The following is a 22,991-nucleotide window of genomic DNA, read 5'->3' on the forward strand; positions in this document are numbered from 1 at the left end:
TATGCATGTTAATGATTTTTACTCTGCCAACATCTAAGCTCCTCTTCATATAAGGTTTATATTTCGACTATATCAGAGCAGTAATACTGTGATGTGAATTGTAGCTTCACAGCAAGAAAGAGTACACAGTTCATCAATAAGAACATTTATCTTTATTTAGTCCGAGCAATGCGATGGCAAAAGTTACTTCATTGGCAAATTGGCTGAACTTTAAAGGGAAACTATCATCTACTGATACTCAAAATTTAGATTTAAATAAATCATTTTACAGTCTAATGTGAACAGAAGTGGGTTTTAAAAATAATCCAAAATTATTTGGGGAATCTAAACATTGCAGCACAAGAAGTTAAAATGACTCAAAAACAAATAGGAACAAATAAAACTCACCAGTTTAGTTTCATTGTCTAAGCTAAGCAAAATGCAAAAACTAACCAAGCAGTTTGGAATGAAAAGTAAACTTGTTAAAAATGAGATCTGTTTTAATAATACATTAGTTGTAAGAGATATGGATAAGTATTAGTAATACTGACTGTCTATTTAATGCTTTTCTAAACGTTGCAATAAACAAAAAATACTGAAACATGTAAATACAAAAGTAAACACATCAAACTTACAGTTTAGCTGTGATGAGAAGAATCAGTGCAACAAATGCATTCTTCGTCAGTTTTTTTATTTGTCCCACCATGCTGAGTCCAAGGTAAAAGAGTGCTGAGCCAGAAAATGAACTGGCTAGTCCATCAAGGAAGTTTTCAAGATAGACTGGTATCTTCTGTCCCAGAATAAAATTTGAGGCAATTCCTATGAAGACCATGAATACTATTGGGTTCTGCAACACTCGAAGAAGCCCGAGTCCCACTATTTTCATTTTGTTGTGCGACATACTGCGATTATCTCGCCCTTTCTGGATTTCACAGAAGATAAACCCAAGAGGGTTTAGCATCATAAGAGATATTGGAGCCACTAAGTAAATGTACTGGAGATATTCTGGGTAAGTGGTTTGATATAAAGCTTCAACTAGAAAACAGGAAATGGAAAGTGATTATTGACAATACTTTAACAAAAATATATGATTTAATATTAAAATGAATGATTGTCTCTCAAATATACAAAAAGATGTTCTTCATACTAACCATATTAGCCTAATTAACAGTTGAATACTTACAACTAGCGCAAGATGACAGTGAAAATATAAAGAAATGCATGGTTAATTGTCATTAGACCATAGATATGCACTGAAAATAATAAAAATGATAGAAGATTAACTAACCCATGTTGCTTTACTATACTATGAATACCCCAAGGGCCAGCTGATAGAACCCTGTTTCAAAATGAATCATTCTAATATTGCTGTACAACACCAAAATAATAATACCATATGCCCTCTATTGTAGATTGTTCAGCATTTCAGATAAAGGAAATTGTTTTTGCTGCACATTCCACAATCATGGGAGAGTCACTGCACATTAATAGCACAGTTTGTGTAAGAGTCCAATTTGCAAATTGTTTTTCTTCTTACAAGTCTTTTAGATCTCTTTGAAATATAACCAGTGTGTATGACAGGTGTAATTCATCATCCTGTATTTATGATCCCTTTATGGCACTCTATATAATAAATTAAAAGATAAATTAGTGCAAAACAAATAAGCAGTGTTCATGTTCTCGGACTACTCAGGTCAGGAGCTGGGATTTAGGCATTTTAGGTTGTTTCCACTGACAACAATTTGGTTTTGTGGCCTTGAGTAAACCACTTAGGGCTCCCACTTCAAAGGTACTGAGCACACATAGCTGTCATTGAATTCTAAAGATCAGGCCATTAGCCACTTTGTGACTCACTTTACACATCAATAAAAAGGGTGTATGATATATATCCTCACAGGACTGCTGCTAAATTAGTTAAAGGTTCACAAACACTGTAGCTTTAATAATCCTTCCCACCCCTTTTATTATGTCACGTCTTCAGGGCAGCGTCTGTAGCTTCTATATGTTCTGCAGATGCCTAGCGCACTTCTGGGCACAGTAAAATAACCAGTAAAATACTTTCAGAACCTTGGATGAAAGTAGCGAAATAAGTGCAAGTTATTGGGATATACTGCGCTACCACTGTAGCCATAGTGTAGACACTTCCTACATTGATGTAAGGGTTGTTTCCATCTATGTAGTTACTCCACCTCTCCAAGAGGTGGTAGCTACACTGACAGAAGGATTCTTCTGACAACCTAGCTCTGTCTACAACAGGGGTTAAGTGAACCTAATTTTGACACACAGGGTGTGAAATTTTTCACATCCCTGAGCAATGCAGGTAGGTCAAACTAATTAAGTGTAGACCAGGCCTTAGTAAGCCAAAGCAGGGATAAATTAGAGGTTGGTGCAAACTGACACTTAACTAGGGCCAGGTCTACCCTACAAACTTTTGCTGGCACAGCTATGTCAGCCACAGTGTGATGGGGTATGATTTGTGATGAACATAGCTGTGCCAGTCGAAGTCTATAGTATAGTATAGCAGTATAGCTATCGCAGCAAAGCGCTCCTAATATAGACCTGGCCTAGGACTTGAAAAACCTTTTAGACATCTGCTAATGGAAGGATTAGACCTGCTAGCCAGAAGGAGGGTTGGGAGCTCCAAAAATGAGATCCAGGGACACATCCCCAGTGAGAAGCCCAACCCTGCAATTAAGTGGGAGAGGGCTGTCTTTGGCGCCATCTTGTACACCAGCCTGCATCATATTTGAAATGCCAGCGCCTCCCTGCAGTAGCCAGAAGCTTGCTCTCTCTCTCCCCTCCCTGCAGGCCCTCAGAACTTCTTAGCTGCTGTGAAAGGCAAGAGGGGAGAGGCTCCACTACTTTACATTTCCACCAACCTCCTGCCTGGTTCAAAGACTGTGAGAAAAAAAAAAAGCCAGGTACTCTTATCTGCCCTCCCCCCTCAGCCTCCCTTGTGAATAGCTCCCTGAGAGTGCCTCCACGGCTGTTCATAAATTTTACCAAGAAGCAGCTGCATAAATTGACAACTCTTGACAATTTCACTACTACCTGCAGCAGCAATGAAAACAATTAGAGGTTTTCTTAATTTGTTCTACTTCTGTTTGGCAAACCTATAAGTTATGGGAGCTCTCGGAACAAAGACATTATGTCCTTTTAATCCATTCACATTTGGGAAGTTACCGGCACAACTCTAGCCCTTATATATTTTAAGTAAATTACAATTCCACTTTGCAGACATTAAAGGAATTGGCCCCTCAACTTGCTTGGTAAAGCTTCCCATTTCTAAGAAGCAAGTGGATTTTTTTTTTTTTTTTTTTTTAAAAGGCCTGTACTACACTCCACAGTTGACAACAGCCATACCAACAACATTTTGTTTCCCAAGTTATAAAACCATGATGATCCAGTGGTCAGTAATGAACATTCACGGATACTGTGATATAACTTATTCTTATATCTTACCCCTTTCCTAGTGCCTCCCAACAAGTCCAGGAAAGTTACACCTTCTGAAATAAACATTAATCCTTGTTTCTGTTGGCAGCCTTTTTACCTGTGTCCCACCTGAAAAGGCCAACAAAAGACACCCAGCAATTAGCTAGTACTATTTAATGTGCTAGCCAGAAAGGAGTGCTGAGAGAAGCTGAATTAGTACCAAATATGATAGATTAAAATCTATTTGCACATTTCATATTTGATATAAAGCAGAATTAGTTTTGCAAGAAATCTACAAATTACATGAACCCCATCTCTTTAGCCTCAAGGGCACATCAGACAACTAGCTGTCTGCTAGGCTATCCCTTTGGTTAGGGAAAGCAAATATTATAATATAGGTCAATTAGTATCTCTAAAAGGAACCTCTTCTAATAACAAGAACCAATCCAGAAGGCAGGGGATTGCAAATGTAGGCTGAAAGCTCCCACTTGTGTGGATCTACCTTCAAAGTAGTATTTGGAGAAATTAAGGTACAGAGGAGGGAAGAGTGGGAGCCCCAACCTGACTGCTCAATAGTATTGATTATAATAGTAAAAGACTTTAAAATATGCAAAGGGAATTTCATAAGGGATAGTGACAACCTCCTGTACAGAGAGGCTGAGTCAGGGGAGGGAGATGTCTGATTTTTATGGACAGACTAGCACCTTCAAGGTCAAAGGATCAGACTATTGCTGAGGAGGGGGGTGAGGCAATATAAAAAAATAGGACTTTCTGGCTCTAAATGAACACACACCTATAAGACTCATTGTTCAGTCATTGGTAAAACACTTTATTTCTGTTTACAGCTTATTAACTCAGCATACTTAGCATTACTCACAGTACTTATGTAATCAGTAGTGTTAAAAGGGCAAGTTATAAGGACTCCGTTATGCCCTATTTCTATATTTTAATAATGGAAGCCAGAAACCATCTGGATTTGCTAAGTCAACATATTATTAGACTGCAACACCTTTAGAGATTCTTAGTTTACCTGTCCCAGTTGAATACTGAAAATACCAAAGGCCAGTCTAACAAGGATTTGCTTTCCTGCATCTGCAGTAGAGGGTGCCAATATCACTGCATCAAAGAACATATTCTTACTTGAAAAAAGAAAAGGAGTACTAGTGGCATCCGATGAAGTGAGCTGTAGCTCACGAAAGCTCATGCTCAAATAAATTGGTTAGTCTCTAATGTGCCACAAGTACTCCTTTTCTTTTTCCGAATACAGACTAACACGGCTGCTACTCTGAAACCTGTCATATTCTTACTTGATTTGCAAGCATTTTAATTGTACGTTCTATTATTAATTCTTCCATATTCATGCAACTTGAAGTTTTAAGGTTTGGTGACGAGGGAAGCGAGAAGTAGGTTCACTAAGACTGTGTGTATGTACTCATTTTGTATGTGTGTGAGTGAACGAACGAACGAACGAACGAACGAACGAACGAACGAACGAATATGAGATGGAGATTCCACAATCTCCCTTGGAAGCCTATTCCTGAGTTAACTATCCTTATAGCTAGAAATGTTTTCCTAATATCTAACCTAAATCTTTCTGGCTGAAGATTAAGCCCATTACTTCTTGTTATACCTGCTGTGGACATAAAGTGATCAATTGTTCTCCATAACAGACAGCCCTTAACATATTTGAAGACTTACCAGGTTCCCCCTCAATCTTCTTTTCTCATGAACATGCCCAGTTTTTTAAGCCTTTCCTCACAGGTCAGATTTTCTTAACCTTTTCTCATTTTTGTTGCTCTGCTCTGGACTCTCCAATTGGTTCAGCCCTAAAATGTAGTGTCTAGAAATGGACATAGTACTCCAGCTGAGGCCTTACAGTACCAAGTAGAGTGGGACAATTACCTTTCATGTCTAGCCAGTTATTCCCCATTTTTAGTGGTGCATTTGATTTGTCCTTCCTAAGTGAATTACTTTGCACTTGACCTTTATTGAATTTCATTTTGTTGATTTCAGATCAACTCTCCAATTTGTCAAAGTCGTCTGTCCATTTGTCAAATTCTAATGCTGTCATCCAAAGTGCTTGCAACTCCTCCCAGCTAGGTGTCATCCACAAATTTCATAAGCACACACACTACTCCATTATCAAAGTTACTAATGACAATATTGAATAGTTCCAGACCCAGGACTGACTCTGAGACACCCCACTAGATATGTTCTCTCAATTTGACAGCAAACCATTGATAGCTATTCTTTGAGTATGGTCTTTCAACCAGTTGTGCACCCACCTTACAGTAATTTCATCTAGCCCACATTTCCCTAATTTGCTCATGAGAATGTCATGTGGAACTATGCCAAAAGCCTCACTAAAAATCAAGATATTTTTATATTTTATATATACACACACACACACTTCCAACACATTACTTGCTCTAGATGCCCAAGTCTGACATTCTGTCAGACAGATTCTCCAATTGTGTGCACGCTTGCAAACTGCTCTGTTGTACTCTTGAACCTACTGATATGAAGAATATCTTTTCCTGTGCAAGGAACGTAGACATTTGGTATCTTTGGCTTCTAAGTAAATAGTGGCAAGACGGATTTCATTTTTAATTTCAAGCTTATTGTAGAGCACCTCAAGGTATCATAAAAAGGCTCTATGAAAATGTAAGTAGTTACCATTAACTTAAAAACATACATTACGCTCACATTTAACAGTAAGTTTAAAAAAAATCAAAAGAAAGCAACATCTACCATATTATAAATGAGAGTTTAGGTGGCAAAAATAAGTATGTTTGCATGGTGCATTTTGAAAGCACTTTGTATCTAGTCAGCTTCACTGTTTCTTCTGTACAGTCTGTCACTTTTTCCTGTTTGTGTGTGTCTTTCGTACAAAAGCAAGGGAGAAAAAAACATTTACAAAATAGGAAAATGTGAATTTCCACATTTTTTTAATTTTTATAACCACAGGTAGCTTTTGATTCATTTTTAAAACTGACCAGAGCTCATGTTGAATGGGTTCTTTTAAGTAGTTGCTATTGTAAAGTGCAGACATACCAACTCCTCAAAAAAAAAACAAAATAAAAAAACAACTTCAGCTGTAAGTGCATGGTTTTTAAATTGTGCTTTTTACCTTTTAAGTAAGTGCTGTTTAAATGGCCACAGTTTTTCCTGTTAATTTTAACACCACATTACAGGTCACTAATTAAACACACACCACACACACAGTATTATTTGTACAATCCAGTTTTCCAGGTATGCTTGGGCTGCTATACACAGTAAATAGTTTTGTAAGTGACTAAATACACATTAGCAAACCAACAACAAAAACAATTATAAAAAGCCTGTCTACCAAAAATTGAGGAGAAGGAGTGGGCTATGTTTTTATATTGTTTGAAATTAAAAATAGGGATGCAATAACAAAAAAGTTGACAGAATAAAAGTTTTATTCTTCAAGGAAATAGGATTTTTTTTTTTTTAGATCCCTACCAGAAAAGAGATTTCTTGTTACACTCTATGCTGAAGGCATAGAAAAAGTCCCAAGAAGCTCAGATTTGAAATATATGGTCACACACTACCATGGGCTATGCAAAATCCTGTGTACATACAAAGCGATATTTCCCCCACAGAACATATGACAATGCATGCTTGATGATCACATATTAGAACTGAGTCCAAAAGATGCCACTTTCCTCCATCACCTGCTACAGAAATTAAGATGCCAGCATGCAAACAAATAGATAGTTAAATTCTGTTTTGAGCACATTTAAATCTTCTTGAACAAACTCCCCAATAGATGGAAACATGCACATTAGATGGTTTCCTTATGTTTGGTCAAGAGCTAAAGCCAAGAAGGTACAAGGCAACTCATCCATTGCAGCTCCTGAAATGTCATAAAAATGTACAATTAAGCTGCAACCTCAGAATTTTAAAGTTTGGGGAGACTTGAGTAGCCCGGATTGGAAATCAGCATGTTTGCCAGGCGAGCAGTAAACCCCTAATTAGCCACTCATAGTAAGAATTTTATTCTGAATTGCAATTTCTGGAAGCACTAAACAGTTCTGAAACAAAAAGAAAACTAACATTATAAATGATGAGTTTTGCAGTCACGCATAACTCTGTGACAACAGTGCAACAAGCAACACAACTACAGGACAGCGACATCTTATTTTAGTCAAGTCTTCTAGAATTCAGAGTAGCAGCTGTGTTAGTCTGTATCCGCAAAAAGAAAAGGAGTACTTGTGGCACCTTAGAGACTAGCAAATTTATTTGAGCATAAGCTTTCATGAGCTACAGCGCACTTCATCTCGAATTGTGTGTGAAGTCTGTTGGTTTTCGGGGCAGGGGAGGTGGAAGGGATGTCAGATCTTTGTAGGGGTTCTGTACTGCAATGTATACTGCTTTACAAATCTTCCACACACAGTAAATACTTCTAGTTTTAGGACAGTTTTGCAAGTTTTCACACAAAGCTAAAAATTTTGATTTAAAAAAAAAATATTTTAGGGGCATTTATTGCTCACAACTGTCATCAGATTGATATCTCTGGAGAATTAAGTACTCTCTTTATGTACAGAAGGAGTACAGCACAAGCAGCAGCAGCAACAAAAAATTCCTCTAACGTGCCTCAACACAGACTTAGCGGACTCACTCATGTGCGTGACATGGTAGTCCAGTCTATTTATTTCTTGGTTTCTCTGCAGACACTGCCACCATGGATGTGGACATCAGTCCACTGAAAACCAAACTAAGCTCATTATATGTAGGCCACTGAATAGCTAACAGATGGTAGCAACTTCTTGTCCCCATATACCTGGTGTAGATGCACAGTGACAAATTGCAGCTGAAAGACTCTGTATCCTATTCTCTGTTCCCAGCAGGGTGGATAAAAATCAATGCTTTTAAAAAAAAAAAAAAAAAAAAAAAATCAGATTTTTTAAATTTAAATCAGATTTTTTTGATAAAATGCTTTTTGAGAAAAAAAACCATCTAAGGATAGTTTTAATTAAGATACATTATAGCTCAAAGAGATCTCATCATGGAATAGGGATTATAAATTCAAATTCTATAGTATCAGATAATGTATTCACATAATGATTAAGAAAAGTTTTGTAAATGAGTTCTAATAATTCATGGATTATGGACTCAATCTTATGGGGTTCCAGGGTCTTCTGTATAGATTTAGGTTAATCTTTCTATCTACCCAATGGGACTCAGTGCTCAGTCTAAAAGATGCCATCAGAGATGCTTAGTTTTGCGAGTCTCAAACTGTGGATTTGTGTCATCCGAGATAACATGCTTGTTAACAGCAAAAATGTTTTTAAATAAATAAATAAATATATAGCGGTGAGAAATAACAGACTTCAACCCTATTGTCCCTCCGCAAATTTGTGTACAAAGAGTCAATCCCTTACCTCTCTCTAAAAGCGCAAAGTTTCAAAAAGTTCAATGAACAGAAGATTGTTGGGTGAGGAATAGATCTGGACAAGAAGAAGTCTGGAGATAAATGTGAGAAGGGAGGGACAGGCAGTAGAAACAAAAGTGAAACTGTTTGAGCAGCATATTCCAGAAGTCTTGAGGTCTTTCTGAGCGCAGCCTTCGTTGATTTGAGATCTACCAGACCATTCTCTCACTAGAAGGGAAAACCTATAATGGCAGCAGGCTGTAAGAGAGACCCAGTTTGGGAATATTTTAATGAAGTTCCTCTACCTGTGGGTAAGACAGGCATGCGTGCAAAATGCAACAGTGCAACAAATAAATGCAAGGCCCGGTTGCCCAAATGAAACAACATCGTGAAAAGTGTTCCTTTTCAGGAGGAAGCTGCATTGAAGATGATGAAAGGAACATATTTGAACATGCAGGATCGTCAGGTTGGTAAACTTTTTTATTTCATACTTCTTTCTTAAGGACTGTCTGTCTTCCTTCTGGACTATTCTTGAATTCTCATATTTGAGCAAAAAATATAGTTGTTACTCTGTGGTACTATCATTTTCGATGCAGTTGTGATAAAAAAATAAATAGCTGAAATAGGCAGATATTCCTTTTACAATTTCACCTTTTAAAGTAGTACTGAGTGTCAGTGAATGCAATGAGAAAAACTAAATGCGCAGTATGGTAATAATAATTAAATAACTGCATTGACTGATTTTGTTTAGGAGAATCCATCCTCAACATACAGGATTCTGAAGACTATCCACCTTCAAGATCACCATCATTTTCTATAGTGTCAGAGTTCTCTGCCAATGACAGTGTGTCAGTCACATCATGTATGTCACATAGCCACAGTATATCACCTGTAGCAAAAAGAAAAAAAAATCTCCATCATCCAGAAACAATCATATATAAGTTTGTGATAAGAACCAGCAGATTACAAAAAGAGGTAATTGATGGAAAAATTGCCCCGTTTGTTTATGCAACAAACTCCTTTCCATATGATTGAGAACCCACACTTCATTAACATGGTTCAGTCATTAAGACCAGGATACAGTCCACCCAACAGAGCAGATGTCATAGGCAAATTGTTGGATAAACTGTATGAAAGAGAAATTGAGCACTGTGCAAAAGGTCTAGAGGGTAAAATTGTTAACCTGAGTCTTGATGGGCAGAGCAATGTTCACAATGATCCTATTGTATGTGCTTGTGACACAACAGAAGAAGAGAATGTCTTCAGAAACAATTGATACATCAGGAAATGCACACACAACAGAATACTTACAAGACGTAGCAGTAAAAGCTATAACAAACTGTGAAAAAAAATTAAAATGTCTAGTACGCAGCTTGGTCACAGACACTGCTGCAAATGTACCCAAGATGAGAAGAAATTTAGAAGTGAGTCCCAAGCTAATACCATAAGGTTGCAGTGCTTATTTGATGCACCTCCTAGCCAAAGACTTCAGTGTTCCAGAAATAAAGGCTAATGTTGTTGAAATTGCAAGATACTTCCGTAACAACCATTTTGCAGCAGCTGCTCTGAAAAAAGTGGGAGGAACCAAGCTAACTCTCCCACAAGACGTGCGATGGAACTCAGTAGTGTACTATTTTCAGCACGATATCAAGAACTGGCCTAATCTGATGACAGTTTGTGAACAAAATCGTGAAAAAATAGATGGCCCTGTCACAGCCAAAGTTCTCACCATTGGGCTTCAGAGAAACGTTGAACACACACCGAGTCCCCTGAAGCCTATTTCTGCAGCCTTGAATAAAATGCAGGGAAAATAGCTGTTTTATTACTGATGCTGTTGAAATTTGGAAGGAACTGAGTGAGGTCTTAAAAAAAGAACTATGCAATGACAGAGTTAAATTACAAGAATTAAAAAAACAAATGGGACAAGCACTATCTCCAGCTCATTTTTTTGCAAATATTCTCAATACTCGGTACCAGGGTCAAACCTTAACTATTGAAGAAGAGGAGTTGGCTATGACATGGACATCCAGCAATCATCCCTCCATAATGCCAACTATAATGAAGTTCAGAGCTAAGGGTGAAATCATTCAAGAAATATATGTTTGCTGATGATGTTTTAAAGAAAGTCACACCAGCGACCTAGTGGAAGTCACTTAAGCACTTGGATTCGGAGACTGTTGAAGTGATAATCTCACTTTTAACAGCAGTAGCTTCTTCTGCCGGTGCAGAAAGAATAGTTTCTTCCTTCGGACTAATTCATTCCAAATTGAGAAATTGTTTGGGACCTGAAAAAGCAGGAAAGCTTGTTTTTCTTTTCAGATTACGAACAAACAGGAAAATGAAGGTGAAGACGACTGAGTTAGCTGCAGAAGCCTATATTTTAAGTTTCTCATGTTGACCTGGCTGACACAGTCGATTCAATTTTTGTTTTTTTTATAAAAAGTATTTTATTTAACTATTTTAGTTAAATACAATTTTAACAAAAACAAACCCGATTTTAAAAAGTTGAATGTTTAACTAAATTCAAAAATTCATATACTTGTTTTGTTAAAATATCATATGTTTGCTGTTGAAGAAAAAAATCCAGAATACATAATGTTGGTGTTTTAGTTAAATAAAAAAATTTAAAATGTCTGTCTGGTGATGCGCTCCTCCTAATACAGCATGGCAAGAAAATCCTCTAAATATTAATGATTAACCTGTTGAATTGGAGATAGTTCACCTCCCAATGACCTCATAAATATCTGCTTTAATTACCTTTGGTAAATGAAATAACCAAACAATCATTCATTTTCTGATATAGCTGTAAAACTAATCTGAAAAGTTTTCAAAACAAATCACTTTAAAAATGTATAGTGTGAACCTTCTAAAAATGAAACCTACATCTATTTCTGAATTGTGAAGAATATGTATTAAGGTTGTAACAACCAACAAGAATGCACTTTTATGTACAAATCCATGATTAAATTCAGTCTTCCTGACTAGTGATTTATATTACAATTTCAATCAATCAATTTGATTTAAATCAAATCCACCCTGATTCCCAGAGCCATCCAGTCAACACATCTGAAGTCATAAACATGTCTCTGTACAAGTAAACGTATGTTTGTTTGTTGACAACTGTTTTATACAGCCTAAGATTTCAATTCAGCAGAATGTAAAACAATTCTAAATTAGAAGCACAAGAACACAAGACTGTATAATCACAGCATACAGTAAATGCCTAGGACAAGGAAAAATAATGTTAAACACAGAAGTTAACAAAAACAAGAGAGCATAAGTGGTTTCTTACCTATAGGATATCCCAGTGCAAAGTCATTGCTTTGTGTAGCAAAAATAGGGAACAGTCCTGCTTTGCCAAATCGACTTTCAGGACTGGCTACCAATAATGTTAAAATGCAGACTAAGAAAAATACAGAAGCTTTGGCAACCAGGATGCTGCAAAGGAAGGACCAGTTCACATTGGAAAAATTAAGTACCACCATGTTTTTGAATAGCAAAGCTGGAAGCGCAAAACAGGAGACAAAATTTCCCAGTCCTTTGGCCTGAGTTGATGTGATGATGTTGGCTCTTCCAGCTATATATCCACAGAGGATGATGCCAAAGCATTGTAGCAGTGCTGGGAAAAGCCTGCTTATTGACATGGAAGGAGAACGGCTGGTAACATTGAATTGGTAGTCCAACTTGCTGGGCAGGGAATGCGACATATTGGCTGAAGAGGAGAGGTTCTTTGCGGTAAAGTCTGAGAAAGTATCCATCTTCTCTCACTGCTCGTTTTAAAAGCGGAGCATGTGATGTTCTGATCTGTAAAAATAAAAGAACGAAACAGTGTTATTCAACTTCTGAGTGGGAGTGTCCCTCTCTGATTATTTTAAAATGCAGTTCCAAATCCCTCCCACAAACACTTCTGTCCATCACCCAGCCAGATAATGGCAGCTACTGAGAGGGGGAGAGAGAAAGAAACAAAACTGATAAAATAGAAAACTGTAAAATCATTTGGGTGGATCCCAAATACACATTCTTCCCTCCTTAGCTATTTCTCTCTTCTGCTGATAGTGGCAAGTGCACACAATTCACCAATAGCACAGCTTTACAATTAGTACAAATACTAAAATCCACTTGGGTTTCAACTTTAATTCTAGTATATATGTCAAGTGAAAATTAAAGCTAAATGTAACTCAAGAGCTGAAACAATGAAATCTGCTGGCATGGAAAGTGACATGACTTGAGGATTTTCTGCTGTAGACTCTGGAATCTAAACATTTATTTAAAATAAATAAAGGCACTTTCAGCTCTTCTGATTTAATGAAAAATAAATCAATCACAAAGTAAAGCTAAGGCATTTGTCTTGTTGGGCCAGGTCTGAAAACTGGTTTCACTTAACAGGGCCATATCCATAGCCAGTGTACACAACATTGTTTTTAAAAACAAACTTTTAAGTAAGTTATGTTTCATGTACACCAACTGGCAGCATCATTTTAGCTGAAATCATATTTAAGAGCTTTCTTTAAGAAACTGTTTCCTAACGTCATGAAAAGTAAATGTGAGCAGGGCCAGAAAGATGGAAGTTCCATACATACTAAAACTCTAATCAAGTCAGGAGATCCCGTTACAACACCATTAGAAGCTGTAGAGTAAAAAAGAAGCTCACTGTTACAATCCGTGCAGTTAGGTCCTATATATGTTACAACTTGTAATGGTGCTGTAACGAGGCTTGGGGAAAAAGGTGCCGTATTTGGGTATGTCACAAGTGGGACTGTTTGGGCGGTACTCCAGGCGTCCCCCGGCTTAGTCCACAAGTTTTGGCTACCTGCTTGCAGGAGGGTAGTCTGTGCCACAAGCTTGACTTCAGTATCTAAACAGTTAAATAAAAATAAACTCAGAATTTGGCTGTCTGCACCTTTAAATAAATGAACCTCAAAGACAAGCACTTAGTTGCAATGCTTGAAAGCAAGACCCTGAGGTTCTGGGCAAGCAGAGCTCCTGATCTGTCCCACTCTCATCCAGAAGCGCTGCCCTGAGAAAAAGGGGACAAGCCTTTTTAACTGGCATGCTGGGTCCTGATTGGTCAAAGTCTCCTCCTAGCCATTCTAGGCCACTGGAGGACTAAGTCTTTTTTGTAGCCTGGTCTGGTCATTGAACAGGGGATGTCAGGGCTGCAATGCCTCCAGCAACGAACAGAGAAGGACTGATAGATCCTGTCACATGGTCTCATTACTAAATTACAGTTGTAATGTAGATGGGGGAGGGAGTCTGCTTAAAAAAAAACAAAACAGTGAGCTTTCCCCATGCATGATACCCTCCTGTCAAATCTGAAATCTAAACTATTTCAAACGAGGAGTTACAAGCAGTTTCAGATCCCATGCCTGCTCCGAAGTTCCTCGGTCAATTTTTATTGTTATACAATCATATTTATATAATTTTAAAAGATTCCCCTCCCCCCATCTCTGATGATGCTGCATAAGACACCAATCCAAATGGGCAAATGACTGACTCTGCAGAGGAAACAGTTTAACTGACTCAACACAGAATGCTGTCAAATGCAGAGTGAACAATCTGATTCAGTCTAATCTTATTTGGTTACACCGTTGCTTCTGAATGGTGGGGAGTAACACTGTCAGACAAAATTGTGATTTTTAAGTTGATGTGCTTCTTTCATAAGACATCAAATGCCCCCTCTGTGAACCATCTGATTGCTGACTGCATGACCAGAAAAACATGTGGGTGTATGTACCCATCACACACCTTGATGTTCTGTTCATTTGAAAGAACAAATGACATCATTTGATAAGAAGAATGCAAGTTCTGAATGTAAAAGAGGGGAAATATTCTTTCAGTTATTCAGATAGTTAAAATGTTTTCCACAACCTTTAAAAACTGGCTAATGGTAACGTGGTTTTTAATCCTATCAAGTGCTGGGCCTCCTGTCCAAGAGCAGGGAAAGCACACTTCAGTTTAATATATTAATACATATTTTGGAGTGAGCTGCTTTCTCTTGTACATTTATGGCATTAAAATGAAGAGTAGCGCCAAGCAGACTAGAAAATAAGAAACTAGCCTCCTCCCTTTTCCCACTGACTCTATTCTCTGCCTGACCTCTGGGATATTTTGGAGTGGACGGGGCATCTTACCAACTTGCTAATTTAAAACTAAATAAAGAGAGCTCTCTGTATTTCATCACTATTGCCTAAAGATACTCAATAAGATGCTACAATAGAGGAGAATTCCTATTCTAATTAAGAATAAATTCCAGTGGCCACAGAAGAAATCATGTCCACTGCTACCACACCAAGCAAAAAAAAAGATCAGATCACCATTCTAAGCCAATTATCCTTTCTAACCAACCAGACTTTCTGCATCATTCATCTGGTTAAGAACTTAAGACAAAGTCTTATTTTTATGCTGAGAGGTGATGGTGGCTGCAGGGATGACAGATCTGGTAAGTACCTATGAGGGAGCCATTAAAAAAATGGAACTTTGTTTAGTACTAAAAAACAACGGAAACCACCATTCAAGGAATAGACCAGCATGGTAAGCCTGGGCCACACTGGCCAAGGGGCTTCCCTGAAGAGTGATAATCACAGAGGCTGGCCAGGAACTGGGGAAGGGCAGCTGTGTGTGAGAGAGACACAGAATGGAAGCACCAGAACAGAGACCAAAGTAGCCAAGAGCATAGCCTACGCAAACCCTGGGACCATGGCCCTGAGGGAAAAACAACAACCTAGAGAGGGAACATTCTGGGCTGAGTGGTGGCCGAAAGGGGCGTGGAACTCTGAGCAAAGAAACACTCTCTTGTTGTTGGATTCCTCCTATGTTCAAGAAAACAGGACTTTGTACATTCTTGGTAAGCAAACAGGTTTGTATGAAAGACATGCCTGCCTTCATCATCAATTTCTCCTTCCAACTGAAATCACCCATAGGACTCTGAATTTCGTCTAAAGGAGCAGGTAAAAGAGGGTAACATCCCCCCCCGTCCCACCGCGATAGAAAAACCGCAGCAGAAAGTGCATTAACACAACACAGGCATTCTTTAATTTAGGTACACAACACAGTGGTAAAGATACCAATTGGTGGTCTACACTAACATTCCCACTGTTACAAGCAATAGTGATGCTGCATTGATGCTGGATTCAGAGTTGGAGATTTTAAGAAAAATGCTAATGTAGACATGGTCACAGAGATTCTGCTTTTTTCCTGTGCCCCATTTCAGACTGAGATGGAGATGACCTTTCTAATTTCTGCAGTTGCTACGGAAACATGGACAACAGAAAGTCACAAATGTGTTACGTACTTTAAAAAAAACAAAAAACAATATACAGTTTGTTTCTCCCCTGGTTATAAAGACAGGTTTCAGAGTAGCAGACATGTTAGTCTGTATTCGCAAAAAAGAAAAGGAGGACTTGTGGCACCTTAGCGACTAACAAGTTTATTTGAGCATAAGCTTTCGTGAGCTACAGCTCACTTCATCGGATGCATTCAGTGGAAAATACAGTGGGGAGATTTATATACATAAAGAACATGAAGACAACCTTCACATCTTGATTACTTTGTGGCAAGTGTGACATATGCACTAGTATCAACAGTGATAGGAACTCTTCTCCAATTTAACTGCACATTAAAGAGTCAGCCTATTAAATGATTCAAACAAAGCTTTGAAGTTTTTAAAGAAAGTTTTCCTAACCCAATTGAATTATAAAACATTACACCATTAATCCAGAGCACCAATGTACACAAGTGTTCTTAGAGAGAGCTCCTTCCCTGCCCACAGTTGTTATATTTTATATCGTACATGCATTTAGAATGCAAGTTCTTTGGGACACAGACTAAATATTTGACAACCTTACCCACCTTGCAGCATTGTGTACATTTACCACATTTGATCAACTGGGATGAAAATAGCCTATTTTAGGTCAACCAGTCCATCCTTATCCCATACAGTACATTTTCCAATGTTGTGTCCACTCTACACTGTAAATCTCCCAAACAACATGGATTCAGCAGTTCTCTTGAGAGAATGCAACACACTTCACTATCAGTTAGTTTTTCCTGATGATCTAACTAAATTTTACCCCATTACTCCAAGTTATGCCCTTGTAATCAGGTCTACAAACCCCACACTGAGCATAGACAGAGGGGGGGAGAACCACCTCTTCAGCTTGATCACACTCCCACACAGCTGCCAGAGCTGCCAATCATGGAGACAGATGCCCACAGCTGCAACTAATAGAGGAAACAAGGCCTCCAGGTAGCGAAGACAGATGGAAGAGGAGGCAAAAAGGCATGGGACAGCAAAGGGCAGACACCAGACTGCTTTCAGGAAAGTAATCAAGAGAGTGAAGCAGACTGTAAGTCTGATAGCCTTAATTAGAGGTAAAGGTCCAGGAACTCACCTGATTGAAGACAAGCTAAAGGAGAGTCAGCCAGGAGAAACTGGGGCCCCTCGAAAGACCACACCAAGAGACTGCTGACACAGGCCTCCATGTATCAACTTCTTGAATTTCTCTTCCTCCCTAGTGTTTTCACCTTTCAACTATTTGGATGGAGAGTATGTCCCCTCCTCAGTTTAACTGATGTTTAGCTCAGCCATACACATTTAGTTCTCAAACTTTCTTCCAGCCCACAGGTTATTTTTCTTGCTCACTCAAAGCTTTCAATATTCTTCTGATGAGAAGGTACCCAGAACTGAACACAATATCTCAGGTATGGTTGCACCAGACCCACATAGAAATTATTACCTCCCTAATACATAGCACAGCTAGTTGTAGCCCAAAGTTACATTGGCTTTTTCACTCCGATATCACATTGCAAAACTCTGGTCTAATTTACTGCTCATTCTCACCCCTAAGGCTCTTTCAGCATCGCTGCTTCCCAGGTTTTCCTTTCCAATGAACATCTGTATTTGACTATTTCCCACTAATTTATTAGTGGACAGCACTTTTCCAACTAGTTTTTTAGGTCCCTTTTGCATAGTATAGATTGCAGCACAGAATCAGCGCAATAATAAACTCTCAGCCCTTCCTTCTGCACTCAAACAGCCCCAAGCAGGATACAATTGTATAACCACACCTGAGAAGAGTGTATATTTTGGCTTCTGCAGGTAGTAAACCCTAAATGAACATGAGGCAGAGTTACAGAGGCCAGGCTCTCAGGAGCACTAAAAACTTGGCCTTTTCCCTGGCCTACCCTGGGGCCTTCCTAGCAATAACCTCAGTGTCTGGCTCCTTCGCCCAAAGGCTTTGCTCCGATCCACAGCAGCAGCCTGTGTCCCGTGCCTTCCTATCTAAGACCCCATCTACACTAGAACGCTTTCAACAGTAAACCAATTGGTTAGGGGTGCGATTCCTGCCCCCGCCAAAAAAAAAAACCCAAAAAAACACTTCGATGCCAGCAAAAGCCCTAATGTAGATGTAGTTATACCAGCATAAAAGTGCTCTCGCTGGTGTAGCTTATTTTCCTCAGAGAATTGGTATAAACGATACTGTTGCCAGTATAAGCTGCATCTACAGCTGGGAGGTGGTGGCGGGGGGGTGCCATTATAGTTACACCAGCAAACCTCTTCTAGTGTAGACCTGGCCTAATATACTTATATGGCCCTCTAGTGACATAGATCTGACCGCCTCACAATCTTGAATATATTTATCCTCACAACATCCTTGTGAGGTAGAGAAATATTACTATCCCCATCTTACAGATCAGGAACTGAGGCCAGGCCTACACTTATAAAGCCTTGCTGGCATAGCTATATAGCTACAAGGGTGTATTGTGCTGGCAAAGCACTCCTACTGTGGACCCAGCTTATACCAGCAAAACTGTGTTTTTGCTCATGTAGCTTAGTCTAGGACCTCCCTCCTCCACTACAGCCACTCAGATGACATAAGCTATCTGTGCAAAAGCACAGTTTTACCAGTAGGTAAGTGCAGCTACTCTTTGAGCTTCTCCTAGCACAGCTGTCAGTCACAAATCAAGCCCGACTGGCGTTAACTACACCATCTAAAAAGTTTGTAGTGTAGACCTGGCCTCCCACTTTTTTCCCTTATTCCAGAGAAGGGAGAGGGAGAAGTTAGTCACAGATGCATTTATTCTGGGGGGACTGCTGACTAATTCATGACTTTTAGAGACAGTGCTGCCTAGGCTGCCATTTGTGCTAAGGACAGCTGCTGACCTAGCTCCTCTGCCAGGCAAACATTGTAGCTACTGGTCTCAAGGAGGGATAGCTCAACAAACAAGAGGAAGTCTGGTCTAGTAGTAGACTAAAAAGCGCCAGAGTATAAGGACCTACTGCATTCTATAACCCCAACTCCAACACTAACTTAGTACCCTATCTGTAAAACTCAGACAATAATACTTACTTAGCTACTTACTTCACATGAGTGGTGGGTGTACTGATTAATATTTGTAAAGCACTAAAACACAAACCAAACTCTCCAGTTGCTAGGAGTTCGAGCAACTCCCAGATCCCTGCTTTGATCAGAGTACTATTTCTTGAACACTCTTCTAAATACTGGCAACTATGCGTAAACCTCAGCACAAGCAGCTGGGTTCCACCTCTCCTGCATGAAGACCCTCTTCACTCTCCCCTCCACTTTTAATGGAAGATAAACTAAGTTTGGAGTTCCACAAAAATTCTTCTTACTGACCCTCCCCAAAATTCTGAGGGGACTTTCTACCAGAAACATGCTGATTTTGTTGAAGAGATTCTGTAAATTGTTAATGGATCCTGAGATCACTTTCACAAAGCAGATCACCTCATTTACAACATAATGCAATATAACGGTATCCTGCTGGTGATAAACGCATTATAGTTCTGTTGGACAAACTCATTTAAGTGGAAACCTTGACAGAAGGGGCAACATCTCCCATGAAAGAGCTCTGCATCTCAGGTGCTCACATTAGAGGAAGAACATACTGAATGGGTTTGTCTGCTTTTAAAATTGTCTAGAGTAATAAAACCACCAAAAAGAGGAAGTTAATTGCATCACCTTAGTGCTTTAAATTAAAAGATACTGTAGTGGTGAGAAGTGATTGGTACAGATTCCACTCCTGTACATTGCCATTCGGTCTTCTAGCCTCTAGAGAGTAAATGAAGAGTAACGGTGTAACCTTAGGCAAATCACCGAAAAGGGACACCATTAGTCTGAACTCTAGTCAATTCCAAAAGTAGTTTCAGGTACCAAACCTTCTTCTTTGTTCCCCTCCACACCGTTTAGGGTTTTAAAATATTTCCTATTTTTTCCCCACACTTTTGCTGTGTGAAAGTGCCTAGATTCCACAGAAACAACAACAACAAAGAAAACTGACTACACAAAAGAAGCAGTGAAATGAAGGCCCTGGTCTACATACAAAGTGGCACTGATATAACTAAAAGGTGTGGCTTCCAACTAAGTAAGTTAAATGGGTGTAAATTCGGTGCGTAGAAAAGCCCTAACAATATGAGAAGTGTTGCCAATTGCACAAAGTAAACAAACTGAAAAAGAAAAATATTTCCCCTACTCTTTTAGTTATAGTAATTTTATGTTTTATTTGTAGATGTGATCTTTGATGCCACACAGTCAGTAAAATATTTTACACACTGAAGTGTGATTTTTAGATTCAACATCTCTTTAAAACAAACAGAAAACCCCTCAGTGCCTCAGTTTTCCCCATCTGTAAAATCAGCTGAGACCTAATCACTCACTCTTATTAAATTCTTTTAAACATACAGTGAAAAGTAAAGCCCTATGATTAGTACTTCATATTTATTTTCTATGAGTGCCTACTATGCTCCTTCTGTGCATGAGTAACCACATTCATGATTGGGAAATGTCTGTGTCTGACAAGTACAAAACTAATTGCAATGTGCTGCATAACAGAAGACTTGAGGGAAAAGCTGGAAGATGAAAAGGAAGGCTAGGTGGGTTTCCTGATGGTTTAGTTTGGTGGTGTGTTTAAACTAAATCTACTTGAATATATTATAACAGATATACACAGCAAATGCTTCACTTTGTCTAGTTTGACAAGTACGAAAATAACTGGTGCAAAAAAAAAAAAAAAAACACAAACAAGTCAATGCTAAGACTGATGAAACACAGATTTTTTCAGTCAGTGGCAAACTGTACCAGAGGTGTTTACAATCACACTGAAAACACGGTGTAACCAACACTATAGTTTTGGAATGAGATCATGTTTACCAGTAAATAAGATGTGTTGTTGGATAGCTTGAAGTGAGTATTAAAGGGTAAATTTATACACACACCTCTCTCTCTCTCACACTCACACACACCCGTGCTAAGCGCCTACTGCAGTCACAGTCGTTAGGGTATTGCAAACGGCAGGCAGCTAAAAATAAGTAAAAATTCCCCTTCCCGTGGGCAGGCTGAGCGCCTCCGAGGAGGAGACAGCCCGGGCATCTGCACAGAAGATCTCGCTGCAAACCAGCAGTGAGAGAAGAAACACCCACACCGTGTCCAGCGCAGCCTTACGTAAGGCACAGCCTGGAGCAGGGACCGGCTGACATCCCCCCGGCACACACGCCGTACCGCCCCCAATAACATACAGATTTCAGGAGATCTCCCCGCGACGGTCACAGCCCCAACGCGGGAGCGCACATGCCGGCTCCGGAGCCCCTGAGTGCTGGGGCCCCCTCAGTGCCCGGCCACCGGCCGCTCCCCCAGGCCTTCTCTGCTCTCCGAGGTGTCCTTCGCCGCCTCTGCCTGGCGCAGGACTTGGCCGCCGCAGGCTGGGGCCGGTCTCCAGCTCAGCCCCATGGAGCGGGAGGCGAGGCGCAGCGCTGCCGCCCTGGGTCCCTCGGCAGCTCCCACGCGCGGCAGGGCCCGGCCCCACAGAGGAGGCGCCCGAGTCTAAGTGCCCGCCCTGCGTCGTGGGCAGCCAGGCGCTAGCCCCAGCCGCGGGAGCAGGAGCGGGGCGCGCATCGCCGCTGCTGAGCCGGGAGCGTGGAGGGAGCCAGTCAGTCGCTCTCGCTCGCTGCCGCGGCAGGGAAGGGCAGGGGTGGGGAGGCCGGCCCTCAAGATGGCGGCGCTCGGTGGGCTAGTGCCCCTGGGACCCAAGTTCGTGCTAGATGCAGCCGCTTGACTCCGCCCTCTCTCAGGGAGTAGCTTGTGGGGGTGGAGAGCACCGCTCCTTACCCGGGGGCGCACAGAGCTGCCTCCAGCTCCGCTCTCAAATGGGGGTATGTGGCACACACTCACCCCTCCAGCTCCTTGGGGTGTGGGTCTATCCCCCTAGTATGCCTGTTGGAGGGAGGGGTTATAGACTTATTTCCCCTCTCTCCTTATGAAGGGGCTGCAGAGCTATCCCTTCATCTCCTTACTAATGGGGGGCTTTGGATGTGTCCCCAAGTTTCCTCAGGCTGGGGGTTTATGGGTTTATCATGCAGCCCTACTCCTCTTGGAGAGGGAAAGGGAGGCCTCAGACCTTAACCCCGCGTTTCCTTGGGGGGGAGGAGACTATAGATCTGATCCCAAGTCTTGTTCCTGATAAGGGCTATGACAGACCCCCCCACCCCTTCAGAAATCCTGTCTCGAGGAAGGGGAAAGGTGGTCACAGGACCTGCCCTCAGCCTTCCCTCCCCATTCCCTGTGACCTCACAGAGCAGAGAGATGACCTCCCCAAAATGAGCCAGAGTTGCTTTTCATTGTTAGTAGGAACAGAGCTGCTCCCAGTCTCACTCCTTGGGAGGAGAGAAGGGTTGTAGATTCTGGCCCTCTGTTCTCCCTATGCTGAGAAAGACTCCCATCTTTGGGGATTAGTTCTCAACAGCATTTGGAATCTCTTCTTGGGAGCCTGAAAGAGTAGGGCTTGGGCCTTTCTCTGAGAAACTTGCTGTATCACTCCCTTAATATTGTCACAGTTCTGCATGATCAGGTGAAGCATTTCACATCATGAACCGGATCTCAGGCCCACCAATGTTTGACTCTGTAAGCCCCCAGATCCTTGTCACAAAAGCTCAGGGGCTATATGCCTATAGAATCTGTGTATATACAGCCATGGATAGGGCCAGTGGGTGAATAAAATTTAGATGCAAGGAGCCTCATCTCTAAAGCTTTAAACACTAACAGCAGGACATAAAGGTGGAAGCTTTTAATTTGCTATTTTGTTTCTTTTCTAAGTAAACTAGAACTAAAACTAGAAATTAAACATTACCCATGTAATGCTCCACAATAACAGAAAGAGCAAATTATCATAG

At 40.3% G+C, this 22,991-nt stretch overlaps 1 protein-coding gene and 1 long non-coding RNA gene across 4 annotated transcripts in view; both read right to left on the reverse strand.

Moving 5' to 3' along the window:
- Positions 1 to 21,893, reverse strand: part of GPR155 (G protein-coupled receptor 155) — a 44,875-nt gene extending 22,982 nt beyond the window's left edge. For 2 of the 3 annotated variants that reach the window (XM_007060528.4, XM_037911954.2), the window contains exons 1-3: positions 21,342 to 21,893; positions 12,102 to 12,613; positions 615 to 1,014 (exon numbers count right to left, since the gene is read on the reverse strand). In XM_007060528.4, the coding sequence (XP_007060590.2) occupies positions 615 to 1,014; positions 12,102 to 12,567 (866 nt within the window). In that variant the 5' untranslated portion in view covers positions 12,568 to 12,613; positions 21,342 to 21,893. Of the gene's footprint in view, positions 1 to 614; positions 1,015 to 12,101; positions 12,614 to 17,199 lie in introns of all 3 variants that reach the window. The other variant, XM_043525287.1, reaches the window with a different exon arrangement.
- On the reverse strand, positions 9,616 to 11,051 carry LOC122462380. Its single transcript, XR_006284888.1, has 2 exons — positions 11,005 to 11,051; positions 9,616 to 9,698 (listed from the first exon to the last, which is right to left on the reverse strand). It is a non-coding gene; the product is annotated as an uncharacterized LOC122462380 (long non-coding RNA).
- Positions 21,894 to 22,991: the final 1,098 nt, after the last annotated feature.

This window comes from Chelonia mydas, chromosome 11 (assembly GCF_015237465.2).
Source record: "Chelonia mydas isolate rCheMyd1 chromosome 11, rCheMyd1.pri.v2, whole genome shotgun sequence".
Lineage (NCBI taxonomy): Eukaryota > Metazoa > Chordata > Testudines > Cheloniidae > Chelonia > Chelonia mydas.